Source organism: Carica papaya, chromosome 3 (genome assembly GCF_054855325.1).
Source record: "Carica papaya isolate Zhongbai chromosome 3, ASM5485532v1, whole genome shotgun sequence".
NCBI classification, from domain to species: Eukaryota; Viridiplantae; Streptophyta; class Magnoliopsida; order Brassicales; family Caricaceae; genus Carica; species Carica papaya.
This window is the reverse complement of record NC_142311.1, coordinates 33747761-33773280: the sequence shown is the minus strand read 5'-3', so window position 1 is coordinate 33773280 and position 25520 is coordinate 33747761. Positions and strand designations below refer to the sequence as shown.

The 25520-nt window shown below is 36.8% G+C and overlaps 1 protein-coding gene and 1 pseudogene across 1 annotated transcript; one reads left to right on the top strand and one right to left on the bottom strand.

Annotated features, from left to right (window-relative positions):
- Nucleotides 1-4658: 4658 nt before the first annotated feature.
- ERF15 (ethylene-responsive element binding factor 15) lies at nt 4659-5527 on the bottom strand. Its single transcript, XM_088216686.1, has one exon. The coding sequence runs from the start codon at nt 5360-5362 to the stop codon at nt 4664-4666; it is 699 nt and encodes a 232-aa protein (XP_088072812.1). The 5' UTR covers nt 5363-5527; the 3' UTR covers nt 4659-4663.
- Nucleotides 5528-18023: 12496 nt separating this feature from the next.
- On the top strand, nt 18024-25056 carry LOC110815099 (ethylene-responsive transcription factor ERF098 pseudogene; annotated as a pseudogene).
- The last annotated feature ends 464 nt before the right edge of the window (nt 25057-25520 follow it).

Here is a 25520-nt window from a genome sequence, read left to right as displayed (position 1 = left end):
TGTAAGCGAACTCTATTAGGGGTAAATGATCATCCTAATGGCCCCCAAAGTTAAGAATATAAGCTTGGAGCATATCCTCCAGCGTGCGGATCGTCCTTTCTTATTGTCCATCGGTCTGAGGGTAGAATGCAGTACTAACGAACAGTTTTGTTACCTTGGCTTGTTGAAAATTATACCAGAACCGATAAGTGAACCTAGGGTCCCTATCGGACACTACTGTCACTAGCACTCCATGTAACCTTACTATCTCCCGGATATACATTTTGTTAACTTGTCCAAGGGGTCGGTCATCCTGATGACTAAGAAGTTGAAAGACTTGGTGAGCTGGTCAATAATTACCCAAATGGTATCATGTTCCGAGCGTGCCCTAGGCAATCATGTCACGAAATTTATTGTAATATGTTCCCACTCTCACCCCGAAATTGGTAATGGCTAAAGTAGCCCGCCTGGGTATTGATGTTCTGCCTTGACTTGCTGACATACTAAATACTTGAAAACAAAGTCGGGTACATCTCTTTTCATCCCGTTCCACCAAAATTGGGGTCGCATACTTTGATATATCTTAGTACTTTCGGGATGCATGAAAAACTTTGAGATATGGGCATCTGTCATGATGTTTCTTTTCAGCTTACTGTCACATAGAACACACATTCTGTTCTGAAATCTAAGTAACCCATCAGCAGAGACTCAAAATTCTGAATTAACTCCTTGTTCTGCATCTTTCCTGAGTGCTGCTAGGGTGGAATCGGCGGATTGGACTTTCTTTATTCTCTAGATCAACTCAGGTTGAACAGTTAGGTGGACCAAACATGTGACTCTCCTTAGATCCCGAAGTTGCACCTGTTGTGTAGTCCCCTGTTGCCCTGCATTTTGAAACTATTAGCTGAGCTAATATACCTATATTTTTTCTGCTGAGTGTGTCGGCTACCACGTTGCCCTTACCCAGGTGATACAAGATGTTACAATCGTAGTTCTTGAGGAGTTCTATCCATCTTCTCTTACTCATGTTGATATCCTTTTAAGTGAATATGTGTTCCAAGCTCTTATGGTCGGTATAGATCTGAAAGGTCTCCCCATACAAGTAATGGCATCAAGTCTTCAAGGCGTGGATAATCGCAGCAAGTTCTAAGTCATGGGTAAGGTAGTTTTTCTCATGACTTTTCAACTTTTTAGACCCACAGACAATGACCTTCCCATACTGCATCAAAACATAACTCAACCATAGGTAGGAGGTATCATTATAACCTATATATCCACCCGACCCGCTCAGTATGACCAACATTGGTGCAGTAGTAAACCGTTTCTTTAGTTATGAAAAAATCCTTTTACAGTACTCGTTATACTCAAACTTGGCGTTCTTCTTTGTGAGCTGAGTTAGAGGAGCAGATAGACGAGAAAACCCTTTCACAAACCTACGGTAATAACCTATCATTCCCAGAAAACTACGAATCTCCTTGACCGAGGTTAATTTTTTTCAACCAAGCACTGCCTCAACCTTTTCGGGGTTCACTGATACTCCATCACTTTATATGAGAACTTGGAAAACCTAAGCTAGATGGTGAGCATGTTCCTCTCTGCTTTTTGAATAAACCAGGATGTCATCGATGAACACGATAACAAATTGATCTAAGAATTGTCTAAAGACCCTGTTCATCAAATCTATGACGATGGCTGGGGCATTGGTTAGCCCAAATGGCATGACCAGGAACTCATAGTATCCGTACCTGGTTCAAAAAACTGTCTTGGGGATGTCTTTTGTCTTTATTTTCACCTGATGGTAACCTGATCGCAGGTTAATTTTGGAGAAGACCTGCACACCCTGCAACTGATTGAAGAGGTCATCAATCCTGAAAAGGGGATACTTGTTCTTGATTATGACTCTGTTTAATCTTCTGTAATCAATACATAATCTCAACGTTCCATCTCCCTTTCTGGTAAAAGTGACTCCGGCACCCCAATGGGACACACTATGTCTGATGAAACCACTGTCCTGCAATTCAGTGATCTGTTTCCTCAGCTCTCCTATCTCAACGCAGCTCATGCGATAAGGAACAACGGAAATAGGCTGGGTGCCTGGCTGTAGATCTATTATGAACTCGACTTCTCTGTCCACTGGCAGTCCAGGTAGTTCATCCAGAAACACATATTAAAAGTTTCGGACTACCAGAATCTCTTGAATACAATTCTCTTTCTTGGGTTTGCTTAGTTAGAGAAAACAGTAGGGTTAAGGTACTCGATGAATAAGAAAACTTGTCATCAAAGAATAAGTACTAAATGAATTTATTAATTTGTAAATGGCTCCTCATTAGGAGGATTGAATACAATCTTCTTGCCACGTGGTGTGCTCCGGTTCGTCGGGGCTGCTAACTGGGTCATTTCACGTGGTTGATTTTTTTTTTTTTTACATTTTAACCATTTGTTTCTAATTTTTTTTCAAAAACATCCATCAAATTTAAAATTTTATGTGACACGTGTAGAGTTTGGACCATCTATCATTGACCAAAGCATCAAATGCGTCATCAACACCATTCATCATTGAATCTCTTTCGGTTGTACGTACATTTTTTAATAAATCAAGAAAGATGAGATAAAATGAATGTGCCACTTTACATATACATATCATTTAAATTTTAATAAGTAAACTCAAAATGGGAGGTGACGCAAACTAACAAGGACATGAGTAATTGTATATTTACAGGTGAATTAGTGTCTGGTTATCTTTGAAATGATGGGATGGAGTGTCTTCAGCCTGATTCCAAAGGAAAATGGTGTAAGGGGTTGTGGGAGGAAATTCTGTCTACCTTCTTTTGTTTCTTTTGATATAAGAATTGCCATTCTTACTCCTCAACCACTCACCTTTTTCATGCCACTGCTGCTGCAGGCTCTAAGATATCAAGACCCGGTTACTTATTCTTCTCCTACTACCTTCTGCACCATTCTTACATTCGACCAGCTTTTAGCCAACTCATGAGTTAGTGATGATGCCTTATCTCACAGTTTTCGTTTCTATATTTTTCATAATCATTCAAACATGGATATGCAGTGATGCTGACAATTAATTGTTCTAAGAAATGATTGAATCTTTTGATTGGACTATGTTAAATTTATTTCAATTGGGCCTATCATAGTTTGTTCATTTGACGGTGGTTCACCTCAGCCTGCTAGTTTTATTCATTTTTTGCTAGTTTTTGTCGGTTTTACACATATTCCTATAAAAAAATATGTTAGGAAGCCTCGGTCAACTAGAAAAATCAAAAAATCGAACCTATAAGCGGGCAGGGGGTGGGAGAAGCGTCTCCAGGTGCACCGGCTCTGCTGGTTCTCCTTCGCAGCTGGGATTTCTCATTCGCCTAACCTGCACAGAAAGGGACAGTAAACACAATGGTTAAAGAATTGTGTGAAACAGGAAACGAGAAGGAGCTCATCGGAGGAGTTTTAGAGTTTTGGTCGCGGTGACTCCACCTGACTTTTTCCGCGATTTCCGTCTCACCTGCTGTCCCTTTTGCTTTGATATGGCCACAAGGAGACTCGAAACTAAATTCCGAGCGGGAAGGAAAAAAATTTACCTTTTTTAGCGATCGACGGTGGCACCAATGCGGCGACGGCTGGAGGCCAGTCTTCTTCTCCGACATCTAGTTTTTCTTCTCCTGCAAGGGGCTGGCAACTAGGGTTGGGTTCTCCTGCGAAGAGTAGTTTAAATACCCTCTCTTCTTCGATCCGAGTCGTCCGTTTGTGTCGACGTGGAGCGAGGAGGACCATTCGATGGTTTTCTGTTTAGACAAATGGTGTGGACGAATCTGAGCCTTCTATCACGATTCATCTCGTCTGTCTGATCACATCTAAAGAAGGAACGCATCTGGGTCGTTTACGCACGCGGGATGAGAGTTGGGCCATCGGATCACAGGGAATGCGAATTGCTCGTGTGGCTTTTTATGTGGTATGATATCAGTGGGGTTGCCACGTGGCGTGCTCCAGTTTGTCAGAGTTGCAAACTGGGTCATTCTACGTGGTCGAATTTCCTTTTTTGTATTTTAACCCTCTATTTCTAATTTGTTTTTTAAAAACACATATTAAATTTAAAATTTTATTTATTTTTCACAAAATTATTTTTAATTTTGTCTTTAATTTATTTTTTAAAAAAATATTTAATAAAATAAAATTATTTATTAAAATATTTTTTAAAAATAAAAAAAAAATTAGTCTGAACTAATTTTTGAGTTCGAGTATTAAAAAAAAAAGTAACCGTAAATAAATATTTATATGCTTGTTTTGTCCCAAATAGATTGTTAATCTTACAGTACTTCTTTCTTGCAAGATTGGTATATATACACATATATAACTCTTTTTTAATATTTAAACAAATGTGTTTTAGAAAAAAATAGAGACCGTTCATTAATAATTGAGGCAAACAACATGATGTCATTTCCAAATCTTCTTTACCTCATTACACTATATATACACGTAACCACACACATATATATAATATAATTCAACTTGATCAAGAGCCGGCAAGACCCACAATTTATTTTTCCAAAAAAAAAAAAAAAATCCCCAAAAATTGAAGAAGGAAATCAAATGTTGAATTTTTTTTAAAAAAATAAACTAAAAATTTGAATAATTTTTAAGAAATTAAATATTAAACATAATTAAAAAATTAATTTACTTATAAACTAAAATGCAAATTATTATTATTACTGTTATTACTGCTACTACACGAGCTAATTAAAAGTTGCTCTAAGTACTCTGGACCTAAATCTTCGAACACCACCAAACTTTTCCGATCCCCTAATTTCTTCTTCCTCTCTTTCTTGTTATTACCCACCGGAGATCTTCTCCTCATCGAGTGTCTCCTTTTCAGCGCCATCACCGGCGAGCCACCTTCCTCCATTCCCCACTCCATCTCCTCCAACGAGTCTCTCACCACCTCAATCGGAAAATTCAGAACCGCCATTGATCCTCTCATGGAGAATGCCGCCTGATCATAAGCAAGTGCTGCTGCTTCAGCACTGTCAAACGTTCCCAGCCACACACGAATACCATTTCGTGTAGAGTCACGTATCTCCGCCGCGTATTTCCCCCATGGCCGCTTTCTCACCCCTCTGTAAGACTTCATCTCTTTCTTCTCCCTTTTTGAACTTACTTCTTGTTCTTCCTTCACCTTTACTGGGTTAGCATGAGGATGGTTTGGTTCCGACGTCGTTTCGAGTAAGTTAAAGAAGTGGGTTTCTTCCAAAACTTGGGAATAGTTAGAGAATTGTTCATCGAGGAGAAGCTGGAAGTTCCATGAGAAAGATTCTTGGGAAACAAACGAGGACTCTGTGGAGAATTCATGATCTGGGTATTGGAAGAAATGAGTTTCCATGATCTGGGAATTCAAGGATTTGTTTCTGTTTCTTGTTTCTTCCGATTACATATGAATGGCTGACTAACCCTTCGTGTATATATATATATATATACATATAAACACAAAATCCAAGAAAAGGAGGATTTTGAATGAAAGAACCCAAAAAAAAAAAAAGTAAATAATTCAAATGGGAATAAAAGATTGAAATGGTATCCATCGATTTTATTACAAATTGGAAAATTTAAATAATTAAAAAATATATATAATGCATTGAAGCTGAGATTATCGGAGAAGGAGGATGTTCGGATTTAAGTTTAATTTTTATTCTGCAGGACCACCAACTTACTAAGGACTACAAGAGAACGGTTAATTTCACCACGTGATTCAAAATGACGTTAGGCGGCGCTGTAGGACCCACTCCCGCTTGCTGACGTCAGCTTATTTTATCATTTAAATTTCCACATCAGCATCGCATTATGTCCACGTGGCCGTCCTACGCTGACGCACCCTATCAAGGATAAAAATCTTCTACGGATTTTAATTGCAATATAAAACTTTTTAATTTAAAATAATTTGTTAATTTTAGTATTTTCTTAAAAAATATTATTCCTTTTGCAAAATTAAACCAACATGAGTAAATAGTAATTCTCATTTTTATATATTTACCATTAAATCAAGCAAGAGTCAAACTTTTTTAAAGTTTTGTTTGAATAAATTTTATTAACAGTTAATTAATGTATAGTAATAACAGTAATTGAATTGTAATAATACAGGATTGGAATGTCAAATTTTTTTTATATTTAGATGATAGTATATTAATGTATGTTAATAACATATTTTTATTTGAATGATAGGATTATATGGTTGTTTTTTTAGTTAAATTACTAATTTACCCTTATATATTATATATAATAGTAAATGTTATAAAAGAAGTATGTAAAAAAAAAGAAATAAATTATTTATCAATGTAATTATATTTATATTTAAATAAATAATTATTATTTATATTATTACATTGATTTAATTATCATGATAAATATATAATTAATTAAATTAGATGAAGGTATGATGGGAAATAAATAACATGCCGGTCAAATACCACCAAGTCGGATGTTTAAAAATTCATCTCAAAATTTGTCAGTCAATGTAACGCCCCGTCTTTTCTTTTTCTTAATAGTGTAAGCTATGATAATTTCACGGTCACATATGAACGCGTCATTCCAAATCCACCACAAACATAGAAATCTTACCGCAATCTATTATTCAAAGTCACAGTAAACCTGTAACCCTACAGGTAATATCACACTGAAAAAAAAATCTCACAGACTTCCAGCAGACACACTATCTACCCTACTACCAGTTATTACACACTCACTCATGCCAAATAACGAAACCATCATTGCCCTGTTCCTCTATCCGTCAGGCTCGAAAATCAGCAACTTCGATCCCGACTTCATCCCTACTTCATCTGTAAATAATAAGGAGTGAGTATATACAATTCAGTATATTAAAAATTAAGTTACAAGCATCGTATACAACAATAGAGAACACAGGGGTCCTATATGTACTCCACTTACTCAACTTAATACCTACCCTTAGTAATTTAAAAACAAACATGCATGTTAATTGTGATCGCCCCTCGACGTCCTCTAACCGTACAAATACTCTCTCCCGTTACTCGTATCAGCGATTACCAATAAACCGTCTATCTCCCGACCCCTAATAGGCCACACACACACGCAGATACCATTCTCACCCGCCACCAGTATCGGCGTCCACCAATAAACCACCTATCTCTCGACCCCTAATAGGCCACACACACACACACACAGATTCCATTCTCACCCGTCACCAGTATCGGCGACCACCAATAAACCGCCTATTCCTCGGCCTCTAATAGGCCATACACATATACAGATTCCATTCTCACCCATCACCAGTATCAACAACCACCAATAAACTGCCTATCCCTCGACCCCTAATAGGCCACACACACACATAGATTCCATTATCATCTATCACCAGTATTGGCGACCACCAATAAACCACCTATTCCTCGACCCTTAATAGGCCACACACACACACAGATTCCATTCTCACCCGTCACAGTATCGGCGACCACCAATAAATCGCCTATTCCTCGACCCCTAATAGGCCACACACACACACAGATTCCATTCTCACCCGTCACCAGTATCGGCGACCACCAATAAACTACCTCTCCCTCGACCCCTAATAGACCACACATATACATAGATTCCCTTCTCACACGTCACCAGTATCGGCGATCCCTAATAAACCGCCTATCTCTCGACCCCTAATAGGACACGCACACACCTAAATACCGTTCTTTCCCGTGACCAATATCGACGACCAAACCCCTTCCCGTAGGAGTCCCTCGACCATCACCACCATCGGCGATCAACTTATTTCTTCTAGCTAGCTACAACCAACATCGGCATCCCCCAATGCTACCAACCCAAAAATAATATCACCCTGTCCTTACTCCACCACCTTATCTTGAAGTTCTCCTATAAACTTTAACCCGTATACCTACACCACACATGTCTCTCCATAAGACACACACTAATACTTAACACAACAACACCAGTAACGTTCCCCTTGCCAACTACCAAATTTATGGCAGCTATACCTGTAACACCCAAGTAATTTAATTTTTATCTTACTATTTTTATTTTTATTTATTTGAATTTTTTAGATTTTTAATTAATTTAATTTAAAGAAAATAAAAATAATAATAATGATAAAATTGGGTAAAAATATTATTTGAATTTAATTGAAATTAATTTTGGGAAAAAGGGGTGAAAATTTGGATTTTGGGGGTGTTTTTGAAAAGAAAATCAGAAACCGGGGGTCAAAACGCAATTTAAAAAAGTTGTGCCACGTCAGTGGCCCGGTCAGTAGCCCCGGCCAACCAGGACACGCCGCGTGGCAAGGAAACGTTGACCAGGGGACGGGCCACGTGGGCGATCCGCGTGCGCGCGATCAGACAGCCCAGATCCGTTCCCGCGCGCACAAACAGCCCAAATCAAACGTGCGCACGGACGGCCGAGATTTAATTCCAATTAAATCGCGATCGAACGGTCCAGATCTAATCTTGATGGACGGTTGAGATCAAAAGACAAAGGGTATAAATAACCCCACCCACACCTGACCACAAAACCCTAGCCGCCAGTGCCTCGCCAAAGAAGAAGAACCAGACGCCGGAGGAGCCGGCCGCCGCCACCCGTCGCCGCACCGGGCAAGTTTTCGACCGCCGATCGAGGTAAATTTTCTCCCCCTGGCTCGTTTTTCGATGCTGAGTCCGCCTATGGCCAAAAAAGAGCCAAACCACCGGCCAAACGGCCGGAAAATCCAGTTGAAGCCTAGCGGCGCCGCCGCGCCCCCCTATGTTTTTGCCTCCGATGAGGCCCTTCCCGACCTCCGTTCGATGCAAATTTTATACCACTGTGATCACCGTTCTTTTCTCTACAGGTTGATCGGAGCCAAACATCAAAACGCGACTCACGCCGGAGGACCCGCCGCACTCGAGAGCACCGCCGCTGGTAAGTTTCGATTTTTTGTGATTTTTTGGCCCACCGAGGGCCCTAGGGTTGTTTTATCGCAAGGACCGATGCAAGTGTGGCCGAATTCGAACGAAAACGGCCAATCCGAGGCGAATCGCCGCTGCTTGCGGTGACGCCATCGCTGGAGCACGGCGGAGCCGCCGTGCCGGAATTCCGATATTGGTTGAAAAGGACCCTAGGTCTGATTTGGGATTTTTTGGGACACGAGTGGGTACCTGTAGTGCGTTTCAGTTTTCTGAAAAAAAATTCATGAAAATTAGGGACAGCCTGTAGGCACACTGTAAAGTCGAATTCAGACCCGGAAACAGGTAAGGACCCCTCACCCTATTTCCTATCATGGTATTAAAGCTAAATAAATAATTAAATTGTACTTTAGGACTTTATAGATGTATAATTGATTAAGGTTGCCAATGGAACCCGAGTCTGATACAATGTTGGTCTGTTATTGTTTGGTCTAATTTTCAGTATTAAATGCAGCATGATGTTTGATGTAATTATGTTATGGTATCGTATGCATGAACTATGGTTTCTTTTATTATAGTTTGTACTATGGTGAACCCGGTACTGTATTGTCTTATTTGGTGTCAATTACTGGTTTACATGTTGTGTATGATTGGATGATTGAGATTAAAGAAAAAGGCAAAAAGGTTATGTGAATTGATAAGTGGAAATTGTGGACAGTCTAACTAGATATCCTGGGAGATGGTGGACGGACCAGGTCCGTAGGGAACCCTACCGGGAACGTGGTCTCTCATACCGGACGGAGTATGGAGACCTTATGTGTTTTGGCGCTCATACCGGACGGGGTATGGGGACGGTCCGTTTCACCCTCATATCAGACGGGGTATTGAGGTTCATGATTTTGACGCCCATACCAGACGGGGTATTGAGGTTCATGATTTTGACGCCCATACCAGACGGGGTATGGGGACGGCCTTGGAATCAGGTTGTAATGTTAATGGTTCACGGGTAGCGGGGACCCCCTATGGATCCTCATGGATACTAGTAGGCTGGTAAATGAGGAAAACATGTTGTTTAATGATTGAAATGCAAAGGCATGGTAAGTGTTATGTTATAAAGTCTATATGATTTCATGATGATGATAATGTTATTGCTTTCATATGTTGTTTTCATGGATCTCATCGAGGTAAGTGAACAGTAAAGGTTCTTATGTTAATAAACGAGTTTGTTATAAATTATGCTCCATTGGTCATTTTTGTTTTCTACCCACCTTTACTTCCATGGCGGAGAGATAGTGTGATGTCTTTACTGGGCTGGTGTAACTCATCCGAGCCCGTTCTGCAGGAAGACGGCGAAGGGGACGCCTAAAGACTTTATAGTTATATTTATGATTTTTATTTCGAGTATCTCTTTTAGTTAGTTTGTTCCTTCATGTTTTGAGTACGTTTTGGTTATTGTGTAAGGGATGTTAATCAAAATTTTTATTATGCTTCCGCATTTAAGATTTTTAATACATATATTCCATTTAAATTTCCGGGGCCGTTACAATACCAACCTATATCCTCACACCACACAGCTACACCACTCATCCCCTCGCCTTACACAGCTACCCCCATACACCTCTAGTTCGACATTTCAAACCCATGCTCTACGGCCTCTCTTTCCTCCTCCCAAATTTTCTGCATTCACACACTACTTCCTCTCTTACACAAATTCACCTCACTCACCAAATCCCTTCTTCTCTTTCCCTCCACGGCCTACTCTAGATACACCACTCTTAAATCCCAAAATCACCTCTTTCTCCTCTCGTGGACTTCTTCTCATACCTCCCCTAATACTCACACAGAGTCCTCTCTCCTACACAGACCTCACTCACACACCACGTTCCTTCCTCTCTCTCTCCTCCGGCGGTCCCCTCCATAAACCTCCATTCATGCTCACACAAATCTCCTCCCTCTTACAAACCCCACTCACACGCCGCACACCTCTCTTTCGCTCCTCTCGCGGCCTCCTCCATAAGCCTCCATTCACGCTCAAACACGATCTCCTTCCTCTCACGAACCTCACTCCCACACCGCACTCCTTCTCTTCTCTTCTCTCGCGGCCTAGCCTCCTCCATATGCCCCACTCATACTCTCCCTCACGGACCTCCCTCACGCGCCACATTCTTTCTTCTTTCTCCTTCCGTAGCCTCCTCCACACACCTCCACTCTTACTCACACAGAATCCTCCACCAACGGTCAAAATTTCAAATTACATCAACCAACGCATGAAACTTAGAGTTTACTGTACCTCCCGTCTCCATTTTCCTCTTTCCCTTGGCTTGCTCTGTCACCCTCCTCTGTCTCCTCCTCTCTCTCTCTACTCACTCCTCTCTGCCTTCCGTCTACATTTTCCTCCTTCCCTTGGCTCGCTCGGTCACCGTCCTCTGTCTTCTCCTCTCTCTCTCTCTTCTTGCTTCTCTCCACTCTGGCTCTTCTCTCTCTCTCAAATCTTCTCTTTCCCCTGATCTCTCTTCTCTCTTTTCTTTCCTTTCCTCCCTTTTTTTATTTTTTCTTTTTCCTTTTCTTTTCTTTCCTCTTTTTCTTTTCTTTTCCTCTTTTTCTTTTCTTTTCTTTCCTCTCTTCCTGCCCGTCCATCTCAAAATGACATCGTTTTTTTTTTCCAGTTACTATATATACTTCCCCCAAAAAACAAAATTTGGTCCCTCAAATTTTGTTATCTTACCTCCAAATAGTTTCAGATAATTTCATCTCACCTCATCATCCCGTTTCCATGTTGCCTCCTCATTCGCGTGATGCCTCCATTGTATCTTCACCATAGGTATCACCCTACTTCTCAACTTCCTTTCTTGTCGCTCAAGAACCCGGATTGGTTCCTCTTCATAGGACAAGTCCTTACCCAATGGTAACGATTCACACCTTATAAAATGATTCAGACCTAGGTGTTATTTTTGTAGTAGGGCTACGTAGACTACATTGTGAACCCTACGATCCCGAGGAGGAAGCGCTACTTCTCCAACTTCTCAAACGGCCCTATGAAACGGGCACTTAACTTCCCTTTATTCCCAAAATCTCTCACTGTCCCTAGTTTCTATCCGAATCCCCAGCATCCCAGTGACCACCAACAGCCCATCTCTGATTTTTTGAACCAATGCAGGTTGTGCCCTCAAACTAGCCACATACCTTCTATTGTCCCCTTATTGAATACATAACTGTTGCACGACTTCCTGTAAACATCACTCAGACACCATCAAATGAGCTAGCACCCCGGTACTCTTACTACTGAGGGCATCTGCCACAATATTTTTCCGTCCGAGGTGATACCGGATTCTACAGTCACAATCCTTCAATAGGCCTATCTATCTCCTCTCCCGCATATTCAATTCTCGCTGTGTGAACAGATACTGTAATCTTTTATGGTCTGTATAAATTTCAAAAGCTTTTCCCACATAAATAATGTCACAATAGCTTTAAGGCATAGACTACCGCAGCCAGCTCCAAATCATGGGTTGGATAATTCCTTTCGTGTGTCCTTAATTATCAAGACCCATACGCTATAACCTTCCCCTGTTGCATTAATATACAACCCAATCCAACATGAGATGCATCGCTATACACTGCAAAATCACATTCTCCCAACGAAATGGCCAGTATTGGGGTAGTAATCAGTCTGCATTTTAACTCTTGGAAGCTACCCTCACACTTCTCATCCCATTCATACTTCACATCCCTTTTTTTCTTGTCAACTTGGTAAGAGGTCTCGAAAATCCTTGTACAAACCGATGGTAATACCCCGCCAACCGAAAAACTTCTGATCTCTGTTATAGTCTTTGGCCTTTCTCACTTTCTCACTACTTCTACCTTTCGCTGGATCCTCTGATACCCCATCTTTCGACACAATATGACCCGAGAATGCTATCTGATTCGACCAGAACTAACATTTACTGAGCTTTGCATACAGTTTGGCTTTCCGAAGCATCCTTAGCACAGTGGTCAGATGTTCTGCAAGTTTCACCGAATCCCTTGAATAAATCAATATGTCGACTATGAAGACGATGACATAACAATCCAGCAGGGGTGTGAACACCCGATTCATCAAATCTATAAACACTGTAGGAGCATTCGTTAGCCCAAAAGGCATCAACAGAAATTCATATGCCTATACCTAGTGCGGAACGCTGTCTTAACAATGTCTTTTGCTCTAACCCGTAGCTGATGATACTCCGAACACAATTTATCTTTGAAAATACCTGTGTCCCGTGCAATTGATCAAACAAGTCATCGATCTTAGGCAACGGATACTTATTTTATTTTTTTTATTTTTTTTCACTGGATTCAGTTCCCTATATCAATGCACATTCTCATAATCCCATCCTTTTTTGTAACAAACAATACCGAGGCCCCCAATAATGACACCCTCGGCCGAATAAATTTCTTATCCAGTAGCTCTTGGAATTGTCTACTTAACTCTCTTAGTTCTGACCTCACCATCCTGTATGGAACCTTGGAGATTGGCTAGGTGCCGGGTTGGATTTCTGTAGTGAGGTCGACCTCTCTATTGGGTGGCAGTCCCGGAAGGTCATCCGAAAATACTTCTGAAAAATCTCTCACCACTAGTATCTCCTGGAGTGTAAGCCTCTTACTCTCGTTCCCTTGTATTACTTCTGAAGTAGCGGCCGCCTCTGGAACTGTTATAGCAACCCCCATCCTTGAACCAACGGTCTACCAGGCTCTTTCGGCAGGAGGGCAATCCCGTACGAAGTGTTGAGTATTTTCACACTGATGGTAGCCCCGACCGCCACTCATACATGGCCGATCCCCATGGTTTTTTTTTTTTGTCAACATGTTCCTTATATAGTGCCCCTACTAACTGGGCATTTTCCAGTACCATCTGATACATAGGTAATGCAAACATAGCCACTTGATGATACAATTCCGACCACAACCCCTTCTCGAATCTTCTGGCCTTCTTAGTCTTATTCATCATAACCTCGGGCGCAAACCGGCCCCCTATATATCTCTCGGTATACTCCGCCACAGACAATCTTCCTTATCTAAGTCCGGTAAACTCTACTTCTTCTCGCTGCCTCCGAAAATCTGGAAAGTACTCCGCATTGAAAGCTTCTAAAAACACCTCCCAAGTGATTGGGGAGATCAGAGCTCCTCTTTTCAATTTCCAACAGCGCTCGGCGGATCCTCTTAACATGAATGTAGCCAGTTGTACCTTTTGTTCCGTGGTCACGGTTATCACTTCAAATAATTTTTCTATTTTCCTTACCCAATCTTCCGCCACCAACGAGTCAGAACCCCCATTGAAGGCAGGGGGGTTAGCCTTCGGTATTTTTCAATGTTGCTTGTATCTGCTACACCTAAGTGAATCCCCTATTATGGCACCGATGCTATCTCCGCCCGTAATGCTCTATCCCTTATCATAGTAGCTAGGCTCTTAACTGATCTGCGTAGCTGATTAAAGTCCTCTTGTTGTACGTTGGACTGCCCCGCATGGGTTGTAGATTGGCCAATAGCAGGTCTTGGCTGTGGAAGGGGGCACGACATGACACGGGAGCAGCCCTTGAAATGCAACGAGTGGCACCTGGGAAACCTCTGTGCTCGTCGTGGGGCCCCTGGAGAGCCCTGCGTCCCCGGAGTAGATTCACGACGGGGTCGGCCCCTTTCCTTATTCGTCACCTCCCTTAATCTACCTGCAGAATAGTGACACCCATTAGTAGTATTCTTAGTTTGTTCTGATACCAACTGTAATGCCCCGTCTTTTTTTTTTCTTAATGGCGTAAGCTACGACAATTCCACAGCCACATATGAACGCGTCATTCCAAATCCACCACAAATATAGAAACCTTACCGCAATCTATTATTCAGAATCACAGTAAACCTGCAACCCTACATGTAATATCACAGTGAAAAAGAATCTCACAGACTCCCAGCAGACACACTATCTACCCTACTACAAGTTATTACACACTCACTCATACCAAATAATGAAAGCATCATTGCCCTGTTCCTCTATCCGCCAGGCTCGAAAATTAGCAACTCTGATCCTGACTCTATCCCTACTTCATCTATAAATAATAAGGAATGAGTATATACAACTCAGTATAGTAAAAATTAGGTTACAAACATCATATACAACAATAGGGAACACAAGGGTCCTATATGTACTCCACCTACTCAACTTAATACCTACCTAATAGGCCACACACACAAACACAAATTCCATTCTCACTCGTCACCAGTATTGACGACCACCAATAAACCGCCTATCGTTCGACCCCTAATAGGCCACACACACACAGATTCCCTTCTCACACGTCACCAGTATCGGTGATCCCTAATAAACCGCCTATCCCTCGATCCCTAATAGGCCACGCACACACCCAAATACTATTCTTTTCCGTCACCAATATCGATGACCAAACCCCCTTCCGTCGGAGTCCCCCGACCATCACCACCATCGACAATCAACTTACTTCTTCTAGGTAGCTACAACCAACATCGGCATCCCCTAATGCTACCAACCCAAAAATAATATCACCCTGTCCTTACTCCACCACCTTATCTTGAAGTTCTCCTATACATTTAATCTATATACCTACACCACACCGTCTCTCCATAAGACACACCAATACTTAATACACCAACACCAGTAACGTTTCGCTTGCCAACTACCAAATTTACGGCAGCTATACCAACCTATATACAACCCCTATCCTCACACCACATAGCTACACCACTCATCCCCTCGGCCTACACAACTACCCCCCCACACCTCTAGTTCAACACTTCAAACCCACACTCTACGACCTCTCTTTCTTCCTCCCAAATTTTTTGCATCCACACACTACTTATTCTCTTACACAAATTCACCTCACTCACCAAATCCCTTCTTCTCTCTCCCTCCACGGCCTACTCTAGATACTCCACTCTCAAATCCCAAAATCACCTCTCTCTCCTCCCACGGACTTCTCCTCATATCTCCCCTAATACTCATACAGAATCTTCTCTCCTACATGGACCTTACTCATACACCGCGTTCCTTCCTCTCTCTCCTCCCGCGGTCCCCTCCATAAGCCTCCATTCGTGCTCACACAAATCTCCTCCCTCTTACAAACCCCACTCACACACCGCACACCTCTCTTTCGCTCCTCCTGTAGCTTCCTCCATAAGCCTCCATTCACGCTCACACACGATGTCCTTCCTCTCACGAACCTCACTCCCACACTGCATTCCTTCTCTTCTCTTCTCTTCTCTTCTCTTGCGGCCTAGCCTCCTCCATATGCCCCGCTCATACTCTCCCGCACGGACCTCCCTCACGCACCACATTCCTTCTTCTTTCTCCTTATGCAGCCTCCTCCACACACCTCCACTCTTACTCACACAGAATCCTCCACCAACGGTCAAAATTTCAAACTACATCAACCAATGTATGAAACTTAAAGTTTACTGTACCTCCCGTCTCTATTTTTCTCTTTCCCTTGGCTTGCTCTGTCACCGTCCTCTGTCTCCTCCTCTCTCTCTCTGCTCGCTCCTTTATGCCTTCCGTCTCCATTTTCCTCCTTCCCTTGGCTTGCTCGGTCACCGTCCTCTGTCTCCTCCTCTCTCTCTCTCTTCTCACTTTTCTCCGCTCCAGCTCTTCTCTTTCTCTCTTGAACCTTCTCTTTCCCCCGATCTCTCTTCTCTCTTTTCTTTCATTTCCTGTCTTTTCTTTTTTTCTCTTTTTCCTTTTCTTTTCTTTCCTTCTTTTTTTTTCCTCTTTCTCTTTTCTTTTCTTTCCTCTCTTCATGCTCGTCCATCTCAAAACGACATTATTTCTTTTTTTTCTTTTTTTTTTCTTTTTCTTTTTTTTCCAGTTAGTACAGTCAAATATCTTTTATTACTATTGTAAGTTAAAACAAATACGATTTTCTCACGCCCGTAAAATATCATATATTAAAATTCTATCATTCACCATGATCTAAATAGAGTTTACTTTTTATATAGGTGAAAAAGTATTACATAACACAAAATTTAAGTATTTTCTTTTGTTATAAAGAGAGGTAAAAGTCTAGGATACTAGAGTTCTTCGTGTATATTATGCGCCAAGAAACACTTATGACATCATTTGTGAGGAGTTATTGGAGATCATCTGGCACTTGGACATATTGATGCAAATTAAAAAGTGAAGAAAAACTTGTATTCGTCAATCAGTCAACACATTTATTTCCTTCACGATATGTATGTTGAATAGGGGCAGGTTAATTTTGTAATAACTGTAATAACTGAGAAAGAGATAGATATATGTATATATATAAAGAAACAAATAAATAAATAAAATAAAGGAGAGAGAAAATAGTAAAATGGAGAGTGTAGATTAGATTAGAGGAAAAGAAATGGACAGCTAAGATGCGTGCAAATGGGGAGAGGGATGGACAGCAAGGATGTTTGGTAGGTGGAGTATAAAAAGGGAAGAAAAATAAGAAAAAAAAAAGAGGAAAGAAAAACAGAGGATAGAAAAAAGGAGAATGGAAAAGGGAAGAAGGAAACTGGTGATAAAAGATTCGAAATAGAGGGAATTCGGAGAGGGAAGGAACGAGAAGAGCGAACGGAAGAAGGTGGAAGGCGACGGTGTGAGCTACGAAAGTGCGGAAAAATAGAGACTGGATGTATGGTGAATGTAAATTTCAAACATAGGTAATGTAAATTCAATCTTGCAACTTTGAAATGACAGTTGAGGTTCTATGATGTGGTTGAGACAATGTAAGTAATTGAAGGAGGAAATTGGTGCCTTAAGAAATAAGAGAGCGAATGAAGGAAGTTGATTACGGGGAGGTTCGATTAAGACTGTGAGTGAAGAGGAGTAAGGGAATTCGGGGATGAGAGGTAAACAAGTACAGAAAGGGTGAGTCGGGAGAAAACGATATACGTACGGGAGAGTGGAAGTTGGACGAACACCATAAAGGGAAAAAATAAAAGATGCGAGCATTAGGTGGAGAGGGAGGGTGTGTGTGTGCTCTAGGTGATTATTTGGTAAAGGGGGAGATAGGGAAACATACCGAAATCGGGTTGAAGGAAGCGAGGTGAAATAAAGAGAGAGAGAGAGAGAGAGAGAGAGAAAGGTTGAAAAGAATGTAGGGAATGGGTTCGGATGGACGCGTAGGGGTTTACGTGGTGGTTGATGGTGATAGGGAGAAAAGTGTTATGAGGCGAGAAAGACAGAGGTGAGGAAGAGAGGGACTAAGAGCAGGGGAAATTTGAGAGAGGTGCAGGTGTGTCGATGAGAGACAAACAATTGAGTGGAATAGAAAGGGAGTGTGGAAGTAGGATAGAGAACAGTAAGTGGGTGTATGTGTGTGTGTGTGTGTTTGTGTGTGCAATATAAGTATGATTGTATATTTAAAAACTGCTTGGAGATATTGATTGTTTATCAGTATTTTAAATTGTAATGACTTGTATATGGGTTAAGTATGCATGTATATGCGGTATATTGAGTATGAATGTGGTGATGATATATTAGCGGTGGTAGTGTTGACATGGGGTTGGGGCGCCGATATTAGTTGTCATCACTCAAAAGATTAAGTTGGTCGCCGATATTGGTGATGCTTGGGAGTTACCAGACTAACAATGAGTTGAGTCGCCAATATTAGTGACAAAAGGAAACAGTAACAGTGTGTGTGTGGGTGGCCAGTTGGGTTGTGTAGTGAGAAAAAGAGGTCGCCAATATTGGTGACGGATGGGGTATTATCAGGGGGTAATAGTGTGGGTGACTGGCCAAGTCAAGGCCGATGGGATGGTATTATGGGGTAATTACACTTAGTAAAGTTAACAATTTATCATCAAGAAGATGTGATAGTTACGGTAGAGTTAGATGAGTAGTAGTGGGGGAGTGTGGGTAGAGAAGAAGGCGTGGCCAATGTAACGGGAGGGATAAACATAAAAGAATGGGCTTTTGATTGGATCTCCATGCTATATTTGTGATTTAAATTTACTATACTGAGTTGCATGTACTCATTCCTATCAATTACAGATGAAGTAAGACTGGAGACTAGATCAAAGTTAAGAATTTTTTAACCTAGTGTATAGAGAAGCGGAGTAGAGATTACAACTAGTAATACGGGATAATTACGTATTGGGTACCAATATAACTCATGTTTAAAACATGAATTTGTAAATTCGTAAGCTACTATATTGATGTATATACAGTTGAAAAAATTTTAAAAATTGAGCAGTTGGTTTTCAGTACTTTCTTTATGTGTATGATTGGATTGGTGGATGGAATGACATACGTGGGTCATGTATGTTAATATATTTTGAGATAACGTCGCTGGAAAGAAGAGAAAAAAAAAGAAGGGCATTACAATAATAAATTCTTGATATTCCAAACGAGAATAGTACGTGCATTAGTATAATAATTATCTTTGGTGAGCAACTGCACAAGTAATTATGCTTGTAAAATTAATACATATATTTTGTATCATCATTTTCATGCTTATGTATGTATGTCATATATGTATGTAATTAAATCTTATAGAATAAATAGGATATGTCTCTAAGCTTCCATATCATGGCGCCATAGCAAACTTTATTTAATTCTCCCATTTACATTTTTGGATTCAATTCCATTTAGCAATATAACTATTCAAATTCTATTAATGGATTCTAGTGGATGATAAATTATAAAAATTAATCGCAAATTATATTATTTTATTCGTTTATTGTTAATCTATCTATTTTAATTAAAATTAAATTTAATTGAATACGTAAAATATTTTATTTTTATTTAGTTATTAGCTATAATATTCGACTAATATTTTACTATAATAAGTACTCTCTTTTAACTGTCTATAGTATTATAATAAGTACATAAAATTATTATTTTTTTATATCTTTCTTTATATACATGTAATAGATAGCAAATTTTGTTTAATGAAATATGTTTGGAATTCTAAAAGGTAATTTAATTAATACTTTTTATTTAAAAATTGGATGTTCAAATTACACTTTGAATTTTAATTAGATAATTATGATTATAAGTGTCAATTGAAGTCTTTATAATGTATAAGAATTTAAAATGGAATTATTCCACACATGAATAATAAATAGTAAACGAAACCAAAGAACATTATATATGACTTTATTTTACATACTTAGTAAACTAAAAACATCACCGGAAATAAAAAATAATTAAAAAAACAACATAACTATTTATGACAAGTAGAAATCGTAATATGATTAGTCAATAGTAACCTCAGAAGTTAAATAGATAATTAAACTTAGAAGATGAAAATAAAACAACTTTAGAACTATTAGATATAAGCTAAAAAAACTAATTGATAATTAAATTTGATCAAGATACGAGAGCAATAGTTACCTACAATGTAACTTTGAGAAGTCAAACGTCATATCTATCTCTATAAAAGCCCACCGGTGATGACTATTATGATTTTGAAAATTTAGGCACATGGTTACCTCACTAGTCATACTCACAGTCATGTCAAAATATATACACTTTTAATTTTCATAAGGTCTAAAACCGACATCTGTAATCGAATATAATTGTGAGGAATATAAAAAAATAACACCAAGATATTATTATGTATTTATTTTTATTATTCTTTAATATAATTTATATTATTTTTAATTAATTTAAATATAAATTTTATAGTATTTTTTAATTTATTTCATTAATGAAGCAATTACTTAAAATAAATTTATATTTAAAAGAAAATAAATAATAAGATTATAAGTATTTTCTCCCATTATGTACACTTTCCAAGATGGGTATAGAACCAACAATTTATAATTATAATTTACTTAGTTTAGAAAAATAATTAATTTGTAAAACCAAACAATTTTCATTATATATGAATTGACTAGATGATTATGATAAAGTAATATGAATTTTTTATTCATATATATTTTATTATATAAAACATAACTTGGTAATTAAGAAAAGCTGTATATATATATATATATATGTATGTATGTATGTATGTATGCATATGTTAGTGAATCAAAATATATGGATACATATGACAGTTAGATACACGTGACAATTGGAAGTTAATATAAAGTCCATTCTTGCAACTTATGAAAGAAAATTTCCTTCTATTTGGTTGACCGTGGCCTACCATAACCGACCCTTATGAACCATTGAGGCTGCTTCACTTTATAAATCATAATACTCAGTCGGAATTTAATTTTTCATTATTTAAAAAATAATAATAATGCTGGATTATAATAATTTTTAAATTAAAAATTAAAGTAATTCAAATTATAAATTTTAGTATTAAATTTTTTAATTTTTTTCATAAATAATTTATTTTTTAATTCAACTATAAACGTTAAGTTTCGATATATAAATACACTTAAAATAATTACTTCATGTAAATTTTATTTTGTTTAAATAAAATTTTATATTTTTCTAATTTATATAAAAATTAGTTTAAAAACACCTTTGTACCTAAAATAATTACTTTATAACTTTTTTTAAAAAAAAAATCCTATAAAAAATCCATTCACCCAAAATTAAAACAACATTATTGGGACATAATATATACTATTTTATATTGTTTAAATAAATTCTTATATATATTTTTTATTTAATATGATTTAAATCTTCAAAATTATTAAAATTAACCACTTTTATTATTAATTTTAAAAAATTTAAATCGTATAATAGTAAATTAAGTATTTAATTCGATATATAAACTTGGTCCGAAAATATTTTAAAATTAAAAAAAAAAAATTGGTCACGTGAGAGGAGGGTGATTGGATTGTTTTATTTTTTAAAGAGTGGTCCCCACCGAATCAGAAAAACAAATCACTATGTAATTTTTAATAATTAAATACTTAATTAGCTAGACTAATCCTACACTAATTACAGTTTGGATTCATGGCACATGGACATGGTCACTTCTTTTTTTCTCTTGGATTTGCTTAATTACTAATTTTTAATTAATCATGATTACTTCTTAATTTCTTTTTAAGCCCTCGATCATGACTTCCACTCAACTTTTAATTAATACTTAATTCATAATATTTACTAATTTTAATTAACTAATTAAAGATCATTATTAATAAACCAGTGATTCTTAGTTTAACAGTTGTTTAAATTTTAATTTACGAGTCAAATTAAATTTTAATTTTTATTTAACGTAAAATTAATATATATCATATTTTATTGTCAAAAATTATTAACGACTGAAATAGAATAATTGTTAAAGCATTATTTAACTCCCATGCATAATTCAACTTAGTAAATTATGCAAAATTGTATTAAACTATATCGTAAAATTACAATAATAAATTTTAAATTGTTGTGAAAATAAGGAAATATAAATTTATATGACCGAATATTTTTTGCTTAGATAATCGATATTTAACTCCAATATATTGTGTATTTTATATATTATTGTTAGACATTTGTATTATAATTGATACGTATGTGTTATGTAGATTTGAGTTTATAATTTTAGGTTCTAATGCACGAGATCTTATGATACTTATCAATAAAATTTTATTGATTAGTATTATACGAAAAAAATAATAATTATAAACACTAATATAATTAGATTTATTTTTTATAAACAAACTTAGAATTTATTATTTCAAGTAAGATTGATTCAGGATCATGAGATTCTTTCATATCAGATAGGAATAACTGCGGTATAAAATATAAATAAATTGTTGCATAAATCCTATATCTATCTATATGAATAAGAAATTATGTAATTAAACAAATTCTTATTTTTATAAATAATTTTTTAAAGGGAATACAGTGAAAGAAAGAAAAATTTATGGACTGACTCCATCGTCTCCACCCGATATAAATTAGGAGATTATCCCGAAAACCTTTGATATCAAAGTATCGGTCCAACAAAATCAATACAATTTAGATTTTACGATTTAAGGGAGTGGAGAATGTTGAGTGTTGAGAATTAAGGAGGGGGACCCCCAATTACATCCAATAATTACTTCTAACTCAACTTGGGGCTATAGATGCATGAACCTATTCCTTGTTATAAAAAAATCATAAGGAGGCTTTCTCAATTTCTAATTTGAGGGTATTTTATGTTTCCTAATTTCTATCAATCAATCATTTTATTTAGTTTCCTAAATATATATATATATATAAAGAAAAAGAAGACTTCTTTTCAATTATAAGATATTTGGTGCCATCGTAGAGGAGATATGTAGATATATATATATATATATATATATATATATATATGTACATAGATATGGGAATGGTGGTGATATAACCCACAATTCCATTCCTAGATATGTTTGACTTTTGGTAGATGGATAAAGGAAAAGGAAACTAGAATGGGTAATACCTCACGTGGATGTCTATTGAATCTTTTATATATTGCCTTTTCATATGATAATTTATTAAATTAGTTTATAAAATTTAATATTTATTATTATTTAATTATTATTTTTATTTACAATTTGATTCCCATATTTTTATTTATTTCAAAAAATAATTTTTTAAAAAAAATTTTATAATAATTTTTAAAATTTAGAAATTAACTTAATAATTTATTATTTTTTATATAAAATACCAATAGTGTTGAGAAAAAAAAAAGGAATTATATCAAATCTATTTATTAAGTGGACAAGTGCATGAACCTTCTATTTATTTTATATATTTCATGCACGCTTTGTGTTTTTTTTTTTTTGGCATCTTATGGTTATGTTCCACGGAGAAAAAAAAAAAAAAGAACCAATACATTCATCAAATATACATATATAAGTAAAATAGAAAATTATCATTGTTATATATGTATGTATATACATATAATAGAAAATTATCAGGTGTAAATTCATAATTTTTTTTCTGAAAATAATACTTAAATTTAATATGATCATATATATATATATGAATACTTTATAAATATAAAAATATAATTTAATTATTAATTAAATAAAAAATTTGTAATAAATAATTTTGAATGTAATAATTATATAATAACAATTAATGTGAAAATATATATTAATTTAAATTTTATAATATCTATCTAATTAATTTAATATTTGCTACGATTTAAATCTTAATTTTTTTTTCATACAATTTGATTTCTAATGTTTTTTATTTGTTTTAATTATATTTTTCTCAATTTTTTAATAAAAAAGTTAAAATAATTAAACCACTTTTGTAGGCTTTAGAAAAATTTCATCTAATTATTTAAATTAGTAAATCGATAATAAAAATTAATTTAATTAATCAAAATAATTATTTTGAAATAAATTATAAAAAGTGAGAGATTAATTTGATAATTTAACGTTTTTTAAATTGTAATTTGGGCTTAAGGAATTGCTTTAACTTCTTGGAGACGGGTTGGGCCCAAAATATCTTTTTAAGCCCACTATTATTTCTTTTAATTTTTATTTATTTATTTGAATCCTGTGTCATTCCTAACGTCATCATACGTCACTAATCAATATAAAAGTATATAAACAGTTACGAAAATATAAAAGTTCATACAGTTAATATTAAATTTAATTATATATATATGTATATAGAAGTTTCTAAGCAGCAACCATATTCCCCCGTCAGATATGACGCCTTTAAATTCTTCATTATTTTTCGCTGTCTTCTTGGACTCCCTTGACCATCTATTGAAATTACATACATACATGCACACACATACGTATATATACATTCATATGTCATAACACTTTTATATTGTAACGTTCACATAATTCCCACCAAATTTTTTCATTTTCTCATCACTGGTAACAATTAGTTGTGCAAAATTATATATTCATTTGTAGGGAAAAATTGATGGAAGATAGTGGGAAGAAGGAGGCTCGATACCGAGGAATAAGGCGGCGGCCGTGGGGGAAATACGCGGCGGAGATAAGGGATCCGTCGAGGCAAGGTGCTCGATTGTGGCTAGGAACTTTTAACACGGCGGAAGAAGCTGCAAGGGCGTATGATCGAGCAGCTTTTGCGTTTAGAGGACACCTTGCTATCCTGAATTTTCCGAATGAATATCAACATCAAACAATTCCGGGTTCATCTATCCCGACTCGTGCAAATTCTTCGTCTTCTTCGTCGGGCCAGCAGCCGGCTTGTTCGAAATCGGAAGGAGGAAATGAAGTTATAGAGTTGGAGTACTTGGATGATAAATTGTTGCAGGAGCTTCTGGAGAGTAGCTTATAATCTATAATTCCATTAAATTGGCTTCAATTACAATTTTTTGTAGTTAAATTATGCTGTTCATCTTTAAGAATCAAGAGACTACAATGAAGTCCCCAAACAATAATTGATTTATCTACTTCTGCAAATGATTGTTGAATGGATCTGTAGCTGTAAACTATTTTCTCCTTCATATAATTCTTGTCATTCACACACATATATATATATATGTGCGTGTGTGTGTATCTATATATCTTTAGTAGCTTTTCTATTTGGAGTAGAATAAACTGGTTTAATTCTCAAGCTTTATTGAATTTGCTGGAAGCTAATAATCAGTTCAAGAAATGGTGAAAGACTTATAGTTTCTTTATAGTTGAATTTCAATAGATAATTTTAAATAAAGAATCTTAATTTACTAGGAGATAAGATTAGATTCTTAATCTTTTTGTAGCGATGGCGGGATCTTTTGGCTTCTTTAAGTAATTAGA